Source organism: Phoca vitulina, unplaced genomic scaffold, assembly GCF_004348235.1.
Source record: "Phoca vitulina isolate PV1807 unplaced genomic scaffold, GSC_HSeal_1.0 scaffold12, whole genome shotgun sequence".
Lineage (NCBI taxonomy): Eukaryota > Metazoa > Chordata > Mammalia > Carnivora > Phocidae > Phoca > Phoca vitulina.
This window is the reverse complement of record NW_022589715.1, coordinates 24,078,487-24,096,050: the sequence shown is the minus strand read 5'-3', so window position 1 is coordinate 24,096,050 and position 17,564 is coordinate 24,078,487. Positions and strand designations below refer to the sequence as shown.

Genomic DNA, 17,564 nt, shown 5'->3' with positions numbered 1-17,564 from the left:
TCTCCGCCTGCTCCCCGCTGTCAACCAACTACCTCCCTTTTAATTATCATCTTAGAAACCTATTTGCCCCCTCTTCTATCTATGCCCTTAATATCTCATATCTTTGGGGAGGGGAGTTTATGGGAAGCAAATTTTTGAAGACTTCCATTACTGAAAACATATTTATCCCACCCTTATACTTGCTTTGTATTGTGTGGCTAGAGAGGGAAACGTGGATGGGTAATCATTTTCCCTTAGAACTTTAAAGACGCTGCTCCATTTCAGTCTACCTTCCAGTATTGCTATAATCCAAAATCATTTTGACACTGAATCCTGTTTTTTCATCTCTAGAGGCATTTAGGATTTTCTATTTGTCCTCTGGCTTCTGAAATCTCACAACATACCTGGATGTAAGACTATTTTCATCCCTTGTATTAGGCATATTTTAATCTGGAAATTCATGTCTTAGAATTTTGGGAAATTTTCCCACGTTATTTCTATGAATTCTTTTCCTTCATTTTCTCTGCTTTCTTTTTCTAGAACACCTAGTATTCAAATGCTGGATCTCCTGGACTGACCCCCTAATATTTTTCTATCTTTTCTATTTCCCATGTTCTCTCTCTTTTTCTTTTTACTCTCTCTGGGGGATCTTCTCCACTTTATTTTCCAAACCCTCCTTTAAGGTTTCTGCTATATTTTTTTTTAGAAATAATTGTTTTAAAGATTTTATTTATTTATTTGACAGAAAGAGAGATAGCAAGACCAGGAACACAAGCAGAGGGAGTGGGAGAGGGAGAGGGAGAAGCAGGCCTCCCGCTGAGCAGGGAGCCCAATGCGGGGCTCGATCCCAGGACCCTGGGATCATGACCTGAGCCGAAGGCAGATGCTTAACGACTGAGCCACCCAGGGGCCCCTCTGCTATCATATTTTTAATTCTTTTCTTTTTGCTCTCTGAATTTCTCCATTTGTGTAGCTTTCTGATCTTGCTTGTATGTACAATTTTTTTTCTCTTATCTTTCCAACACTATTGATTGTTTTGTTTTGCCTTTTAGTTTTCTTCTTCTTGCACAGTCTCTCTCCTTTCCAAGCTGCTTCTTTATATGTATTTGTTCTGATCTCTAACTGTAATGTTAGAGGATTTTCTCAAATGTCTGCTGATCCTTAGTGATCTGCCCATATCTCAAATTGGGAAACTAAAAAGCTGACTGAAAGTTCTGTGCGTGTACATCAATCTAGTCAACTATGGACTTCAAAGTGATCTGAGCTGTCCATTTGACTGGGGACGGCCCAGTGGACATACCTTTAAGACAGTTCTCTTGGACTAATCCTATTATTCACAGTACCTTCCAATCTCATACCTGAAGGATATAAACCTGGCTATTAGAGTCCTGGGAACCAAATCAGAGAAGAGGGTTGTGAAATGCAAGATGAATCTCAATACTCAGTACACAAACTTTCACTGCTTTGAGTTTGGTAACCCTACCATTGACTTATGTCTACTGCCCTCTGGTCTTCTGCTAGAGCTAGGATAGGGCAGTTAACTGGCGGGGAAAAGCTGGGGAAGGAATCAGGTCGTCTAACTGCTTTTTTTTTTAAGATTTCTAATTATTTATTTGAGAGAGAGAGAGTGAGCGAGAGAGAGAGAAAGAACATGAGTGGGGAGGAGGAGCAGAGGGAGAAGCAGACTCCCAGCTGAGCAGGGAGCCCGATGCGGGGCTTGATCCCACGACCCTGAGATCACAACCTGAGCTGAAGGCAGACGCTTAACCAACTGAGCCACCAAGGCGTCCCTAGCTATTGTTGTTACAAGTTTGAAGAGGTAGAAAATATAAATGTATATGTTGAATTCAACATTTTTTAACAAGTCAATTTGATAATCTCTTAGTACCTCCACAGTACTTTCAGAAAGGGTCAAAATCTATTCAAAAAGCAATCTTAGACATTTTCATATACTTAAGAACGTAACTGGAGACTAAGAGCATATACCTTAGAACATTTTTTTTTATTAAAAGATTTTATTTATTTATCTGACAGAGAGAGACACAGCGAGAGAGGGAACACAAGCAGGGGGAGTGGGAGAGGGAGAAGCAGGCTTCCCACGGAGCAGGGAGCCCAATGTGGGGCTCGATCCCAGGACCCTGGGATCATGACCTGAGCTGAAGGCAGACGCTTAACGACTGAGCCACCCAGGCGCCCCCTTAGAACATTTTTTTTAAAAGATGTCTTTTCCTGAAAAATGTTAAGGTGTAGGTACATTAAATTTAATTAAATAACACAATAGTCATTAATTGATTTATTAACTATTTATTAACTATCTACTGTCCCCAAGTACTATGCTAGTAAGGCACTGGGGCTATAAAAATAAAACCATACCTCTGTTCTTACACAGACCAGACTAGTTGGGAAGACAGATAAATAAAGCAGCAATCACATTAATGGAGTTCCCCACTGCTATGAGATGTTGTCTTGGAGGGCCCTAGTGGCTCTCCACCTTCACCATTCTCATAGCTCAGCAATAAGCTGGTTCAAGAAAACTGACTTAGCTCATCTGAAGAATACTAGGTCCCTTTAGCTGATATACGTGGCACTGATATGACAATTACCCTTACCAAGACATTTCTTGGACCAGCAAGGATCCAAATCTGCTTCTTCTGAGCTTCTCTATAAATGATCTGAGAGCAGGGTCCCTCTCCTGAGACACATCCTACTGTTTGTACAGCAAAGCTGAACCCATCACATCCCTCCAGAGAAGGGCAGTAGAATGATGTTCCCATGCACTCCACTGACCTTTCTGCCTATAAGATTTACTGAAAGAAAACTTACTTTACACCTATATGGTGTGATGCTGATTTGTGTGTATTTATGCTTCTTGCATGAGAGCACCTTTGTCACTTATTAAATTCATATATATATGAATATATTTGGTCAATTTCTGTACTTGTATTCTGTTCTACTTGTTAGTTTATTCTTATGATACTATACTGTATTATTGCTCACAAGCCAAGACTCAGTAAAAGGAATATTCCCAAAAGAAGTTAATCTTAAAATAACTGAAATATATATATATATATACACATATACACACACACACATATGTATATATATTTGTAAGAGATGGAGTAAGTATCGTAATAATTCCTCTTCCTCTAGATTTTCTAAGCAATGTTCTATTTTAGGATGAGCACACCACAAAACCATAAACTGTATTGAGAATCATTATGATAATTTTCTCTTAAGTTTAATTAAAGGGAAAATTTCTCCTAATAAGCTGGTATGCTCTGCTTAGTCAAAGCAAATAAATATTATGTTTATTATATATGCACACATATACACACACCATAGTTTCCTTTTTACCCTGAAAAGAGAAAGCTCAAAACCAAACAGTGATACTGTCTTCAAATCAGATTTAAGAAATAAACTATCCTTCTTCTCTCATCCCAACTCAATACCAATAAAAGGATATTGATCTTTTATACTCAATTGTCTTCCAATATATATGTGATTTTTAATTGAAATCAGGGTCAAAATATTTTAGAAGTAGATATAACAATTTTTTAAGGCAAGGAGAAAAAACTGTTTAAAAGCATTTATTATATGCCTGGGACCAAACTAAATACTTGATTTCCTTTGAAAAGATGATTAAAAATTCCTACTTTATAGAGTTGTGAAGACTGAATGGGATGCTTGGTGACCTGCTCATTGTCATATAGCTAACAAATGGCAAATCTAGGAGTTTAACCCAGACTCCAAAATCTATTCTGTTAACTATCACATGACTTAATAGTAAACTAAATCCATACTATCGGACTATCTACCATATTCTGATTGCTATTCTGATTGCAAGCTATTCTGATTGCTGCTTATTTCAAGAATCCCTATAAAACAGCTCTCACCCCTCTCCCCCACCCCACCCCCAGGGCCATCCACATCATCAAAGACCAAGGAGTAAAGAGTAGTACAAATATATAAATACTGAAATTAGGAAGAAAAGAGAGTATAAAATAAATCCAAAAATACCAGACCAACTGAACACCAGCTTCTCTGACCCCAAAACCATATTCCATTGGAGTACTGCATAGCATCCAGCACAAAAGAGGTTTCAACAGCAAAACTGCTTTTACTTGGCAGTCATTACACGGCCTGTGTTAACTCAGTTGGTAGTACTGTGCCAGATCTAAGTCAAAAGATGTTCTACACAATAAATAAAAGAGCACATTTTGCTCTAGTCAAGACTTAACCAAAGAAAGTCAAGGGTTGAAAGAAGCATGGAGACAACTAATCTCACCCAAAGGTCAGTTTCTTTAAAGATTTTATTTATTTATTTGACAGAGACAGAGATAGCGAGAGCAGGAACACAAGCAGCGGGAGTGGGAGAGGGAGAGCAGGCTTCCCGCCGAGGAGGGAGCCCGATGTGGGACTCGATCCCAGGACCCTGGGATCATGACCTGAGCCGAAGGCAGACGCTTAACGACTGAGCCACCCAGGCACCCCTAAAGGTCAGTTTCTTTAAAGACCGATTATTAAAGGAAGACTGCCTAGGAGCCTTCCATCTCCTTTATGGGCAACCGGTTCCTTTTCTAAGCAACAGTTATATAACCCATATAATTTAGCAAAGCCAAGTTAGAATTTTAAAAGTAAATAAATCCTTCCCTTTGTTAAACAGCCTCACATAGAAATCAACTTAGCCAAGAATGTTTATATTACAAATGTTATTTAGCCTCACAAGGCCTAAGGCAAACTAATCAAAATAAGAAATACAGAACTTCCCTCTTGTACAAATCAATTCCATAACAAGTGAATTACAGAAATCAGTGTCAACAGGAAAACTAGAAAACAGCAGACAATTAACAAAGAATTTCTTTAGACATTTTTTATAAAATCACTTTAAGCTAAAATGGTAATTCTAAAATAAGATATGCACAGTATTTTGGAAGGATGCAGGAAGAAGAGAAACATAAAAAAAAGACAGGATAAAAGGTAGGGATTTTCTGCCTACTTTGCAGACGGTTCTATTTCCCATGGCAGAATCCACAGCTGGGTCCATGAAATGCTGTTAATCCAATCCCACGTTAAAAAAAAAATATATATATATATATGCATATATATATATGTATGTATATATATATGAGAGAATATGAAAGATTTTTTGAAAATAAAAACAAGACTGCTTAACTTAAAATTCAACAAGGTAATAAACAGCAGAATGGACAATTTTAAAACTCCTCCTCAGATTCTACTAAATGGTTGAACTTCTCTCCTAGTTTTCATACTTACATATTTTTTACTTTTCTGCGGCTTCGTAGGTATACTGGAAGATAGATGAAAAACTCAGAGACTTCTATCTAGACACATTTTAAACTAGACTATACCACTGTTTCTTCGCTCAACAAAGGCAAAATAAAAATGTACAGTTTAGTAAAAAGTAATTCTACTCAACACCAAAATATGCTCACTTGCGTTCTCTCTCTCGCTCTCAAATAAATAAATAAGTCTTTTAAAAAGGTAGGGGGTGCCTGGGTGGTGGAGTCGGTTGAGCTCCCACTCTTGGTTTCGGCTTGGGTCATGGTCTCAGCGTTGGGGGAGCCCCACATTGGGCTCCACACCTAGCGCAGAGTCTGCTTGGGATTCTCTCTCCCTCTCCCACTGCCCCTCCTGCTGGTGCCCTCTCTTTCTCTCAAATAAATAAATAAATCTTTAAACAACAACAACAACAAAAGACCAAAATAATAGAGATATTAATTTTCTATTGCTGTAACAAATTCCTATAAACTTAGTGGTTTAAAACCACACAGTTACTATCTTAGTTTCCATGGTTCAGGAGTTCAGCATTTTTTGCTGGGTCTTCTACTCAGGGTCTCACCAGGCTGAAATCATGGTGTCAGTCAGAGCTGTAGTCTCATCAGGAACTCAGGGTCCTCTTCTAAATTCATTTATATTATAGGCAGAATTCAGTTCCATGTGGTTGTGGGATTTGGTTCCCATTTCCTTGCCAGCTGTCAGGAAGTCTCAGCACCTCCAGCGGCCTACAGTTCCATGCTATGTGTCCCTCTCCAACATGGCAGCTTATTTCTTCAAGACCAACAGTAGAGCATCTGCTGCAGCTTTAAATCTAACTTCTATACCTGATCTCCATTCACTCTTAAAAGAGTCTACCTGATTATACCAGGCCCATGCACTCAAGGAGGGGGATTTTACAGGATGCATGCAGCACCAGGGGGCAGGAATCCTGGGGATCATCCTAGAATTCTGCCTACCACATGTGATCAAAGCAAAGAGCTACCTGCTGATAAAGCTTTATCCAGAGACAACATACCACTTTAAATACAGAGGAATGGATAAACTACATATCCTTCAGATCATCCTCAAATAGTACTTTTTGCAACATATCTTTTGATAAAATGGGACAACAAACAGTTTGAGATTATAATAACAGATAAAAGTTTAGAGCCTAATTTGCTCATTAAAGTTTAATCAGGGTGGAGCCCTTCTGGTAGTTTGTTTTGGCTGCTATATCCTCAAAAGAAACCAATCTACCAATTCTTCCATCACTGCACAGTACCAAGGACAAAATCCACCCAGAGATCAATGTAGCAACTCAGGATACATGGGTAGAAGACAAAGGGAAATGTCCACCATGAAAAAGCACAATCACCTACCTAATTTCTAGAAGAGCCCAGACCAATTATCAGTATCAATAAGACTTTCAAACCTATTTTCTCATATGGTTCTCAAGAAAACAACTTAGAATATTTTTTTTAAAAAAAGGACAAGAACAAATTTCTAAAGGCAAACCTGTGGTTTCACAGGTTGCTAAACTAAAAATATAATGATAACAAAGTTCTGAATAGCAGAATTGACAATGCTAAAAATTGAATTAGTAAATCAGAAGGCAAACATATGGGGGACGGGGAATGGCAAAGAGATGAAATTGTGGGGGGGGAAACAGGCAAGCAACACGGAAGATATGTATTGTGAAGAAAAAAGGCAAGAGAATGGAAGATATGTTTTTTCCGAGGCTGTATAATAGTAGGTTGTAGCAGAGGCTAGCTAGCTATTCACCAAACCTATTTCTTGTTCCTCCCGGTCAGACAGACTATATATCCAAGCCTCACCTGCAGTGTATAAGGTATGGCCAATGTAATGTTGACAGCAGTGATACGTATCACTTACAAGCCTCGTCCATAGAAATCCCCAGGGTCTTATTTACTCTTTTTCCTACTGATATAATGTTGGAAGTGATAGAGCCACAAGTCAGAAGAGTCCTGGATCCCTTGATGGTCACTTAAAGAAGAGCGACCCTACCAGGAAGATCCATTTTGGACTTCCAATGAGGAAAAATGAAACTTCTATGGTGAGATTTTAGAGCTTAGCTCTTACAACAAGCAGCATTATTCAGGGAAAACAGAAACTGGTATTGGAAGAATGGTTTTGCCTTAACAAAAAATAAAAAACTAAAAGAAATGGCATTGGTTGAGAAGTCAGGCAATAGGCAGCAAGAATATATATTTAACAAGCTGAAAGCCTGGAGAGCCCTGTAATACTGTGGCAAAACAACTGGTAAAACTGGAACCTGTAATAAATGAAAAGGCACACCACATGCCTATGGGGCCTGTAGCTCTGTAACTGAATGGAGAGTCAGGGTTATAGTATATATCAGCATTTACTTTCTGTTTCTAGCAAGGTATTACAGAAAAGAGGCACAAAAAAGAAGTTGCTGGTTTGCTAAATGAAATTATAGGAAATAGAGGAAGTCCAGACACACTTGGGCCTCAGGGGTTAGAAAGCTGAACGCATATAGAATCCCAATGGTAAAAGAATGGTAAAAAGTTTGAGCAATAAATTCCAAATAATACTTCTAGTTGAACAAAGTGACTCAATCCTGAAGCAAAGATCAAATTCAGGTGTGGTCCTCTTACCCATTATTTCATACAGCTTCAAAGTAGGGCCATTAAAGTAAGAAAGGCATGAGACAAGGCCTACCTTCGCAAACTGGGGAGAAGAAAAAAAAAACTATTCCTCAAAATTATAGCTAGGAAAGAACATTGGGTCTGGTGTCCACATAGAACCTATGGGAAAGAAACAGATCAGAGGCCTCCTAAGTTTTGAGCTAACTGTAATGCCCAAAAATCACAAATCTGGACTAAATAAACCTTTGGCTGTTCAGAGATTTAAAACAACCCTTGGGTCCCTAAATTTGCAGAAGCAGAAAGCAGGCAGTCAAAGATACATACCTACATATATATATATATATGTAGACGGGTGTATGGGTACAGATATAGTTATAGATGTAAGTGTAGATATCTAGAAATATAAAGAGAGAAAGAAAATGCGAAAGACAGATCACCTAAGGAAGATATATTCCCCAGCATCCACTTCTTTCTGAAAAGGAAAAAAACAGAGAAAGAAAAAACAGGGTGCAACCAGGAGCCCGGGAGAACTACAGGCAAAGGAGTTCCTCTCAGAGAGTTAATGTCTAAGCAAGAAAGACCCACTACTATCAAGGCAGAAGGATTCCCCAATGATGACCCAAAAGGATTACATGATTTGCTTATGAAGCAGGAAATACTGTTCATCTCCCACTGTTCCCATTTTTAAATTCAAGTTTTTGTTGTAGTTATTCTATTCTAGCTTCTTCATTGGAGGTGGAAGGGAACGCAGGTGTAGATAACTTGTCATCTTCTTTCCTGGTCAGCAGCCCATCTGGATCTGGAGGCTCATCTGGATCTGATGGCAAGTTTTGAGCATCCCTGGAAGATACTAGACTTTGAAATGGATGTAGTAACTAGACAGGATATTGGGTTGCCTTCCTTGGGAAGGAGCATGAAAAGTGAAGAGATATTTGATGACCAAAGGGTAGACTGTGCCAGAGACTAGCTACTATTCACCAAACCCGAGTCCTTCTCCTCTTAGTGATGAGTAAGATTTTATTTTCTCAACCTCCCTTGCAGGTCAGTAAAGCCAAGTAATTAGGTTCTGGCCAAAGAAATGTGAGTAGAAGTGATAATATGTTGCGTCCATGATTAGCCCTTAAAAACTCTAACACAAGCAATGCTCCCTGGCCTTTTTCCTTCTGAAGTAACCTTCAAAGCCACATTAAAATGGAATGTGGAGAGATTGACAGAGCCACACAATGGAAAGATTCCCTACATTACCAACATGAAGAAAACCATCACAAGTCAGAAACATCATTCTGGACTTGACATAAATGAAAAATAAATCATATCCTTTCCCTCTTCTCCAACATCCATGAATTCAAATAAATATTTATTGAACAACTATTATGTACAAAGTATATGGTAATTTCTCTCCCTCCCACTTTGTTTACTTTTTAGGTACTACAGATCTTAAAATGTGTTAAGATATTTTTATTCAAAGATCTCAACTAACATGGCATAGGATAACAATACATGCAACAAGAGCTATACCTGATAGGAAATTTTATAGGAAGAATGAAGGGTTATCAGTTTAATTAAAAGGCCTGAATCCACAATGGTTTTCTTCAGTTCTTTATATGACACAAATATACCAAACAGCTAATAGTTTACACAGACTGAGTGCCATAGTAGGCAAATTCACCTCAATCTAATTCTACCACGGATTCTGACCTTTACAAGCCGTCTCAACTTGAGTGAGTCACTTCCCTGCCTTGGGCCTGAATTTCTTTAAATAATTAAGAGGTGAAACCAGATAATCCACATTAAGTGAAATAATAGTATTTTCATGGAATCCTCTCTTTCACCAAAAAAGAATTGAAATTAATTTCTCAAGCAGAGGCCTAAAAAAAAAAGGTAACTTTAAAAAAGAATGCTTCCACAGACTCTGTACTACACTCTCCTATTTTTAAAAGTTTAGAAAAAACTTGTCAAACACAATAGAGACTTGTCTTGCAGAATACCTTCAGTCCTGTACTCAAAATATATACCCAGTAATACAAAGATATATTTTCAATGATTAATTTTGTTTCTTCACCACTAAAAAATGACATGATATGATTATTTCCATCAGGATTATCATCAACTAGTTTTAAATATCCCCCATTATAAAGTATAACATTGACAAAATTTAAAAGAGAGGGGAAAAGATGTTTGCATTGCTTTAGGAAAGAAATTTCCAATAGGCAAATCTCTTCTGCAGAATCAGACATCTGAAAGATTACCAAGACTTGCTGAGATCAAAAATATGATGTGCTCCCTCCTTCTTCCCAGAATGATAAGAACTACAAATGACTTCTTCAAGAACATAGTTGTTTGTAGAACCAAACACTTTCCATAAACAACCAAGTCTTCTTTATTGTTGTAGGCTACATCATAAGATATACTGAGATATTTTAATAAAATCAATGTGATTTAAATTTTAAGAGCAAGCAGCACTGCAAATCATTAGCACTCTTTTATTCAAAATGATGAGAAAGAAATCAAGACATTCCTTGGTGGCTTTCATTACTTAGAGATGAAGATATTAAAAGGAAAAAAAACCTAAAAATTTCTAACACATTTGTTAACTTATAAGCTGTAAATAAATTCCTTTCTGTGATCGTAATTCACATTATTTCCCAAAAGGACTTTCTTCATTGATACCCATTGATCCAGAAATAATAACTACAGAAATATTTATAAATAACACGACATCTTGCTTACATAACAAGTAATCAACCAAAGGTACCTACAGCACAAGTTAGCTCATTACCTAGAAAGAGACCTTTTAAAAATCTTGGGCTTCAAATCATATCCAAAGTCAAGGAAAATATTCAAAAAATAGAAAAACCTCTTTAAAGTCCCTATATAACTATCACAATCGATCCATATTTACTGAACATCCACAGAGCAAAGCAATATACTAGTAAATAATTCATTGCTCTGTTAAAAAAATAAAACACATCTTTTAATCATGTGTTCCCATAAAGAGGAAGGACTTCCCTAAAATGACATGAAACAATTAAGACACTTAGCAGAGAGAAACCCATGTTTAACAGAATACTAGCAAAGTCATTGGCCAACCTATCGTAAACCCAAGACCTACTTGCTTCATGGCAGTCTCTCCAATTTTGTCTGAATGTTTGCGGATACTCTCCAGAAAGTCTTTGAGATCAGACATAGAAACATCCTTAATTTCTTCTCGAAGCTTGGGGATGTTGTCCACCATCACCTTGCAGAATCGATAGTGGCTTACTTGAGGCAGATAGGTATGCTCTAGATGTTCCAGAGTTTTCAGTGCAGGATAATGCCTGTAAAAGGAATTGTATCATCTTTAGCTCAATCTTCTTTAGGGCCACAGATGAATTCCTCAGGTAAAATTTCTAGACTGAATTAGTTTTCATAGTACATTAAGACAAACCCAGTATTAAGTTTCAATAAAAACATCAATGGGAAAATGTCAAATTATTCAAAATTAATATATGCATTAAAGGACTTAATAAATTACAATCAAAAAAGATTTTATTCCAAGAATAGAGAAAACCTAGAAAATCTACCAATGAAATTCACTATGCAAAAAATAAAAGAAAATACAAAATGATCATATCAATGCCAAAACAATCATCTTATAAAATAAAATACCTAAGTCTAAACTTCCAACTATGGCACAGGAAAGAGCTTAGCAAATCTTCTACCCAAAAACAAATATAAACTAAACTGTCCCAAACAACCATTTTAGGGCTCTGGAAATAGACCAAAGGAGAACAAATTGAAAAGTGTTTATTCATGAAAACTGCTGAACAATGGAACTCTGTGGTGTTCTTGCCTGGGGCTACCTCCATCAACCCTCCAACTTCACCCACCCTCCATTCCCCCTCCCTCCCACTGGTTATACTGGCTTGTCATGAAAACAAGCAGCTTCCCCACCATTAGAAGCCAACATGCGTGGCGTTATTAGGAAAAGTAGAAAACTCCAGATGAAGGAAGGACAAACAAATAAACAAAGAGGGAAATAATCCAGCTCTCCTGGCCTTAATATAGTCTGTCTGGGTTGGGTCAAAGGGTAGATTGGAGGACTAACCAGAAATTTAAGAGGAAGTATTGAACTAAGAGACCTACAGAAGGGCCCAATAGCTCTCCGCACATCCCTAGCTGACTGAGGCTGTGTACTCGTGCAGTAGGACACCCAAAAGGGCCTAAGCACTCCACACATCCCTGGCTGACAAGGAGGCAGCAGGCACACACACAGTAGAAGCCCTGGCAGAAAGTTAAAAGCTCAGCCTGTTTTGAAAACTGCCTGAATTTTTAATGTATTCCATAGCTCACACACAAATCCACTGACAAAGGGTGGAAACCTTACTGGCTCAAGTTTGACTGAGCACAAACCTTGGACCAATCTTTAGCTATGACTCTCCTTTAAAAATGAAAATGAAGTAAATACATTTCCTGATAAACGAAGACCAAGAATTCCTTGCTACCAGATCTGCCTTGAAAAAAATCCTAAAGGAAGCCAGAAAGGAAATGACCACAGAAACTAACTTGAATTCACAGAAAGAAATGAACAGCATAAGAAATAGTAATTATATGTGAAATATAAAAGACTAAATAAATATTTCTCTTTTCTTCTTTTAATTTCACTAAAAGAAAATTTTTAAAAGAAATGATTATAATGCTCTATTGTTGGGTTTATAAAATATATAGATATATGACAAAAATAGAACAAAAAAGGAAGAAAGAAATGGAGCTAAGCTGAAGCAAAACCACTACTATATATTCTACCAAAACTACATCAGCATTGACCTAAAGTAGACTGATACATTAAGATACAGATTATAATCCATACAGCAACCTCTAAGAAAATAACTCAAAATATATCATTAAAAAAATCAACAGAGGAATTAAAATAGTACACTACAAAATATTTAATACAAAAAAGAGAGTAAAGGATAAGAACAAAAAGACATGAAAAACAGGGGGGGGGGAAGAGTAAAATTCAACCGTATTAATAATTACATTAAATATAAATGGACTAATAAACACCCCAATCAAAAGGCACAATGTCAGACAGGATTTAAAAAGCATGATCCAATTACATGTCCTATACAAGAAACACACTTTAGATTCAAAGATACAAATAGGTAAAAGTAAAAGATGGAACAAGATATACGATGCAAAAAGTAACCATAAAAATGCTGGAGTGGGCGCCTGGGTGACTCAGTTGGTTAAGCGACTGCCTTGGGCTCAGGTCATGATCCTGGAGTCCCAGGATCTAGTCCCACATTGGGCTCCCTGCTCAGCAGGGAGTCTGCTTCTCCCTCTGACCCTCCCCCATCTTGTGCTCTCTCTCTCTCTTTCAAATAAATAAATAAAAAATCTTTTAAAAAAATGCTGGAGTGGCTATATTAATATCAGATATAATAGATTTTAAGAAAAGAAATACTGTTGGTTATGCAAAAGTAAATATTGCTGGTAATGGAATAGTAAAGGGGACAATATTTATCTGATAGGTAGGAAAGCTTCCATAAGCATAAGAGAATGAATAAAACTAAAATTGGTAAGGTTGACAAAGTAAAAACAAAATAAGTTATACATTAAAAAAATATAATAATAAAGAAGAAACAAAAACTTGGTAAAGATTATTTACAACATAAAAACTTAAGTTTTTTTTTAAAAAGCAATGAACAAAGAAAAATCACAAAAGACAATAAAAAAGGCCAATATATGGGGGGGGGGGAGTTGAACAGATATGTAAAAAAATGCAAATCAAAACATGATTTTGTCACTCAAACTCCCAGAGATTTCTTAAAAGATAATGGGTATTATTATCAGGCGTTTCAATAAATGAGAATTCACTGCCTGCTGGTAAACAAATTTGTATTAATGATATAAGTTTTCACCGAAGAATTTTACCAAAATAAGCATTCTAACCAGCTGCATCTCCAAAAAGAAATATTAGATTAACAAAAGTATGTAAGCCTCTTGAATTGTAGGTATTTCTATTAGTCCATAAAAAACTAATCTAGATGACTAATAACAAGGAATTGGTTAAGTACATCATGATACATCCATGTAGTAAAAGACAGCAAAATGTTTACAATATTGTTGAGTGAAAGCTAATGCAAAAAATAAAACTTACAAGTATAATTGTAACATTTTTCAAAACTATAAATATGCATATATGTATAAATTATGAATATATGTGCATGTATGAGCTATGTATCACTAAATACATGCATACACACATACATAAGTACACAGAAAATGACTAGAAAAATATATACAAAAATGTTAACCATGATTTTTTCTTCCTTTGGGTATTAACATTATGGGTGATAATTTTCTTTATGTTTTTAGTTTTTAGTTTCCTAATTTCCATACTTCCCATGATATATTTAGTATAGGAAAACCTCAGTTCTAATCTTATAAATAAAAAAGTGATAGCTCTCTCTTGATTTTAAGAATGAATTTCACAGTAGACACTTAAGCTCTTCTTGATCCAATGTACTTAGTACCACAAACACGAAAGACTAGAGATTGGTTTTACTTTTTTTTTTTTAATGTCTTTACCTCAGATGTTCCAAAAATCAAAATCTTAGTCCAAATAAATGGAAGGGAGAAAGATTTATTTCCCCTACATTTAGAAATAAAAGTACAAATACAGTTAATGTGAATTGGTTGCTTTTATTACAATTTTACAGACTCAAAAACAATATAATTCACATGGTTTAGTGTAAACAGAATGGTGTTTATACTACAATTAGGTATGAAGAGCTATGTGCAATAAAATGCAGTTCCTCTAGAGAGAAACCTTAGAATGGATAGAAAGCCAGAAATTAAGCCAAAAAGATAAACACACTTTGGGGTTTAGTTATATTTTGGAACATTGTTTATAGAATGAGAAAAATCTAACAACGTTGCCTGCGGACACAAGGCACATGCACTGATGAGACACATGGCTGCATGCTGAAAACATCTGGTCTGTCAAATAACTCCACATTTTTCAAGGCTAATTAGTACAGAACCCAGTGATTCCTGGCAACAAAGAATGTCACCTTATTTACCCATTGTCCTTTCCCTAGCATATTCATGTTCCAACTATGACAGACCAATAAGATTATTCAAATTTCTCGTGTATTTTAATATCAGTACCAGGTTAAAGAATGAGAGCCAGCTAGACACCTGTGTAGCAGATACCAAAAGAAAAGTTTCTATTTCGAGCAACCAAGGAAATCTAAAACCAGATTTTGACATTATTTTTGACAACCTCTAAACATTATTAAAACTGAATCAAAAGCCAAATTCTTAAGTTTCATTTGCATGTGTGCTAGCTCTCCCTGTCTCCCCCTCATTACACTCCCTAATAGAAATGTGAGCAGAAAAAAAGTAAATGAGACAAAAGCAGGGAATATAAAAGAAGAAGGAAGACAAAGACATTTAAGTAATTCTGTAAATTGGATAACTAAGGTCAGAATCACTTAGACATAGTTGAATGCTATTGTGAGAAGGGAATGTTAATTCTAGGCAAATTAAATTTTGGTCCTTTCTTGCCATGGTATAGAACTCTCTCACAATAGTGATTTTTAAAATTCTAATGAATGATCTTTTAAAGCAGATCACAACTACCCATGAGAAATTTTTATAAATTCAAAGTATGATAAGAATATGAATAAAAGCTTTCACCACAGGAAATATTAGTGCCTTTCCTAATCAAAGAGCACCATTAACAAATATTTAATCCTTTCTATGTGTTACAGGTAGAAAGATGGTCAGGTATCTTTCCTTCAGGAGCACAGAACCTAGCAGTAGTATCAGTATTTGCAGCTTTAAAAGAAAAAACAACTAGGCTTCCAGCCATGAAGAAGTAACAAGGAACAGACATGAACTCCCGATCTTAAAAAGCAGAATACTGACTAAAATATACAAAAACTGATTTGGATAGTGGACATTCAGTGGTCTCTGAAAAAAGGGAAACAAAAAAAAGAGTTTAAGTTTAATAATTATACAGGTTATCTATCTGAATGTGATTTCTAGATCATGGGCATAGTCAGAGAAAACCCAAACATAGCCCAGCAGCTGAGCAGAGTTAGAGTCAGAGATAGAAGTTCAGGAAAATTGACACAACTTGAGGTTGTACAGCAGAATTCCAAACAAAAAGAGGGGGAAGGGAGCAATGCAGAAAAAAGAACTGCAGAATCTACACAGGGGTTCCCTTTAGTTTTTGCTGAGTACTAGGCCAGGCATAGAAAAAGTGAAACTCCACAACGACAGGCAAAAAGAAGGGAAGGAATGAGGTCGGGCAGGGAAGGGAAAGAGGGGCGGGAGAGACAGACAGACACAAGGAAGATACATGATAAACACTTCAAGGAGCTCAGACAATACAGAAATACCTTGGTAAGAAGTCCCTGGGGATTCCTGTTATTCAGAGTAGATGAATACTACTCTGAACTACCCCTGGAATGAAGGTGCAGCTAGCAAAGATTAAAAATGGGTTTTGAGGTGCTTGGGTGGCTCAGTCGGTTTAGTGTCCGACTCTTGATTTCAGCTCAGGGTTGTGAGACTGAGCCTTGTGTCAGGCTCCACACTGGGCATGGAGCCTGCTTAAGATTGTCTCTCTCCTTCCCCCCTGCCCCCCTCTTTAAATAAATAAATAAGTAAATAAATAAATAAAGGGGTTTGATAAGATCAAACAGATCTGCAACTATTTGCCAAAACAAAGAACAATACTCTTTAAGAAAAAAACAGCCCCCCAAAATCCACACTCAGCAACATGTTATCCAATCAAAATTACTAGACATGATAAGAACCAAAAATTGATCTATAACTAGGAAAAACAAAATCAGTCTGCAAACAGAAATCCAAATGCCAGAAGTGACAGAACTAGCCAAGAAGTACATGAAAAAAACAAAAAATCAGAGCTATATACATGTATTTTTAAAAAGACACAAAAATAACAAGAAATTAGTCATTTAAAAAACCCCAATGGAACTCTAAAAAATTAAAAATATATTATCTGAAATGAAAATTTCACTGGATAGGATTAAAAGAAGATTAGACAATGCAAAAGAGAGAGATCAGTGCACTTGAACACAGGAATAAAATCTATCAAATAATAAAGCACAGAGAGAAAAAAGACTGGGAAGAAAAAAAAGAACAGATCCTCAAGTCACCTGTGGGATTATATGAAGTTGCCCAACATAACATGTAATTGAAGTCTTAGAATGAGGATGGGGAAAGGACAGAAAAAAATGTTTGGAAAACCAGTATATGAACATTTTCCAGATTTTATAAAAATTATAAAGTTACAAATCCAAGAAGCTAAACAAACCACAAGCAGGATAAATTCACACATACACACATGTACAAACATATACATATGGCAATGTGCATCAAAATCAAATTGCTAAGAACAAATGATACAGACAAAAGTTTTAAAATAGCTGAAGAAGACACATTAAGTACAGAGTGACAAAGATAAGATTATTCACCTACCTCTCTCTCAGAAACTACATAAATAAGACAAAGAAATAATGTCTTAAATAATGAATCTATAAACCTAGAATTCTATATCCTTCAAAAATATTTTTCAAAAACGAAGGTGAACAATAAGATATTATGTCACACTCACCAAGATGGTCACAATCAAAAAAACAGACAATAATAAGTACTGACTAG

General features: G+C 36.3%; 1 protein-coding gene across 4 annotated transcripts in view; it reads right to left on the bottom strand.

Moving 5' to 3' along the window:
* The window catches only part of EXOC6B (exocyst complex component 6B), a 594,595-nt gene that overhangs the window by 477,350 nt on the left and 99,681 nt on the right, over nt 1–17,564 (bottom strand). For all 4 annotated transcript variants that reach the window (XM_032410713.1, XM_032410714.1, XM_032410715.1 and 1 more), the window contains exon 6: nt 10,999–11,203. In XM_032410713.1, the coding sequence (XP_032266604.1) occupies nt 10,999–11,203 (205 nt within the window). The remainder of the gene's footprint in view (nt 1–10,998; nt 11,204–17,564) is intronic.